The following is a 1,541-nucleotide window of genomic DNA, read 5'->3' as shown; positions in this document are numbered from 1 at the left end:
GTTCGAGGCCAGCCTGGTCTACAAAGTGAGTTCCAGGACAGCCAGGGCTACACAGAGAAACCCTGTCTCGAAAAACCAAAAAAAAAAAAGAAAAGTGACATTTGAAGAACTGCTTTGAAGGGTACAAAGAAACCTCACTATGTTCCCCACCTCCACCTTGGGTCAGGAAGAAACTGAAATGTAGGGTGCAAAGACGTGGTCAAGGGATCCTAGCTCAGAACAGATTGCTATTTTGTCCTACCCACTGGAATTTTGGGAAGGACAGGAGATAATAGACCTTCTGCCTAAGCTAATAACCTGTGCTCTGCTCTCTTGACAGCTGGGCATTTGGCTCCAACTCGCTCCCCATAGCTGGCTCTGTGGGGATGGGTGTGGCCCGGCGGACCCAGCGGCAGTTCCCAATGCCTCCTCGGGCATTACCACCTGGCAGGATGGGCCTCCTGAGCCCTTCAGGCATTGGGGGTGTCTCTCCTCGACATGCCCTTACCAGCCCCAGTCTTGGGGGTCAGGGCCGACAGGTGAGCGGGCTGCTATCCAGGTCCAGGTGCTTCTGGGGTTAAGGTGGCAGTACCTGGGATATGTGTTTGGACCTGGGCCTCTCCTCCTATTCACCCTGACACTTTCTCCCCCTGTCTATGTAGAACCTGTGGTTTGCCAATCCTGGAGGCAGCAACAGCATGCCCAGCCAGAGCCGCAGCTCTGTGCAGCGCACTCACTCGCTCCCAGTTCACTCGTCACCCCAGGCTATTCTCATGTTCCCTCCAGGTGAGGTGCCTTGCCTCTGTCCTCTGTCATTCAGCCTGGCCAACCTCCTTAGCTGACTTTTGTCTGCTCACCTGGATATCACATTCACTCTCCCCTATGGATTTGTAGCAGGTCTCTCCGGGCTATGCACCATCCCCCATGTCCCTACATCTTTAGGGAGGCGTTTTCCTTGTATGTCCATTAAGTCTATCGGGCTCTCCCTTTCACTGACTATCTTAGCTCCCCCTCTGTTTGCATGTCTTTCCTTCCCTATGCCATGGTCTCAGTGTTGGTATTGCTCTGTCACTGTCTCTTTATAGGCTCACTTAAAACTCAGAAGGGTTTAAAATCTTGAGGGGTCAGTGAAGGTTTTGTGGAAGCGTTGTAACCTGTCAGCCCACCTGACAGTTATGTTCTGTCAGAGGCTGGTGACCACTGGAACCAATGGCTCTACCTCTTAATGAGGTCTGCTAGTGAAAGTGGGCTCACTCCCCTCTGCCCACATCAGCCTGGAGGCCAGAGGCCGGGAGGGTTAGTGGCATGTAGAGATCAAAAATAAGCCAACTCTGGGTCCCTGCTTGACTGGACAAGGTAGAGTGGCATCTGGCTGGTGTATTCCTGCATGCTTGGACTAGGTGTGACATCTGTGACTGGAAGCTGGCTTCAGTGAGTTGTTCTGGACAGGTCTTAAATTTGGAGGAGACGCCGGGTGTGGTGGCGCACGCCTTTAATCCCAGCACTTGGGAGGCAGAGGCAGGCGGATTTCTGAGTTCGAGGCCAGCCTGGTCTACAAAGTG

The 1,541-nt window shown here is 53.2% G+C and overlaps 1 protein-coding gene across 1 annotated transcript in view; it reads left to right on the top strand.

Annotated features, from left to right (window-relative positions):
* Samd4b (sterile alpha motif domain containing 4B) overlaps nucleotides 1-1,541 on the top strand; it is a 37,335-nt gene that overhangs the window by 32,341 nt on the left and 3,453 nt on the right. Inside the window, exons 10-11 of the mRNA XM_021167145.1 lie at nucleotides 320-518; nucleotides 642-765. Of these exons, the coding sequence (XP_021022804.1) occupies nucleotides 320-518; nucleotides 642-765 (323 nt within the window). The remainder of the gene's footprint in view (nucleotides 1-319; nucleotides 519-641; nucleotides 766-1,541) is intronic.

Source organism: Mus caroli, chromosome 7 (genome assembly GCF_900094665.2).
Source record: "Mus caroli chromosome 7, CAROLI_EIJ_v1.1, whole genome shotgun sequence".
Taxonomy (NCBI): domain Eukaryota; kingdom Metazoa; phylum Chordata; class Mammalia; order Rodentia; family Muridae; genus Mus; species Mus caroli.
This window is presented reverse-complemented; position numbering and strand designations above follow the sequence as displayed.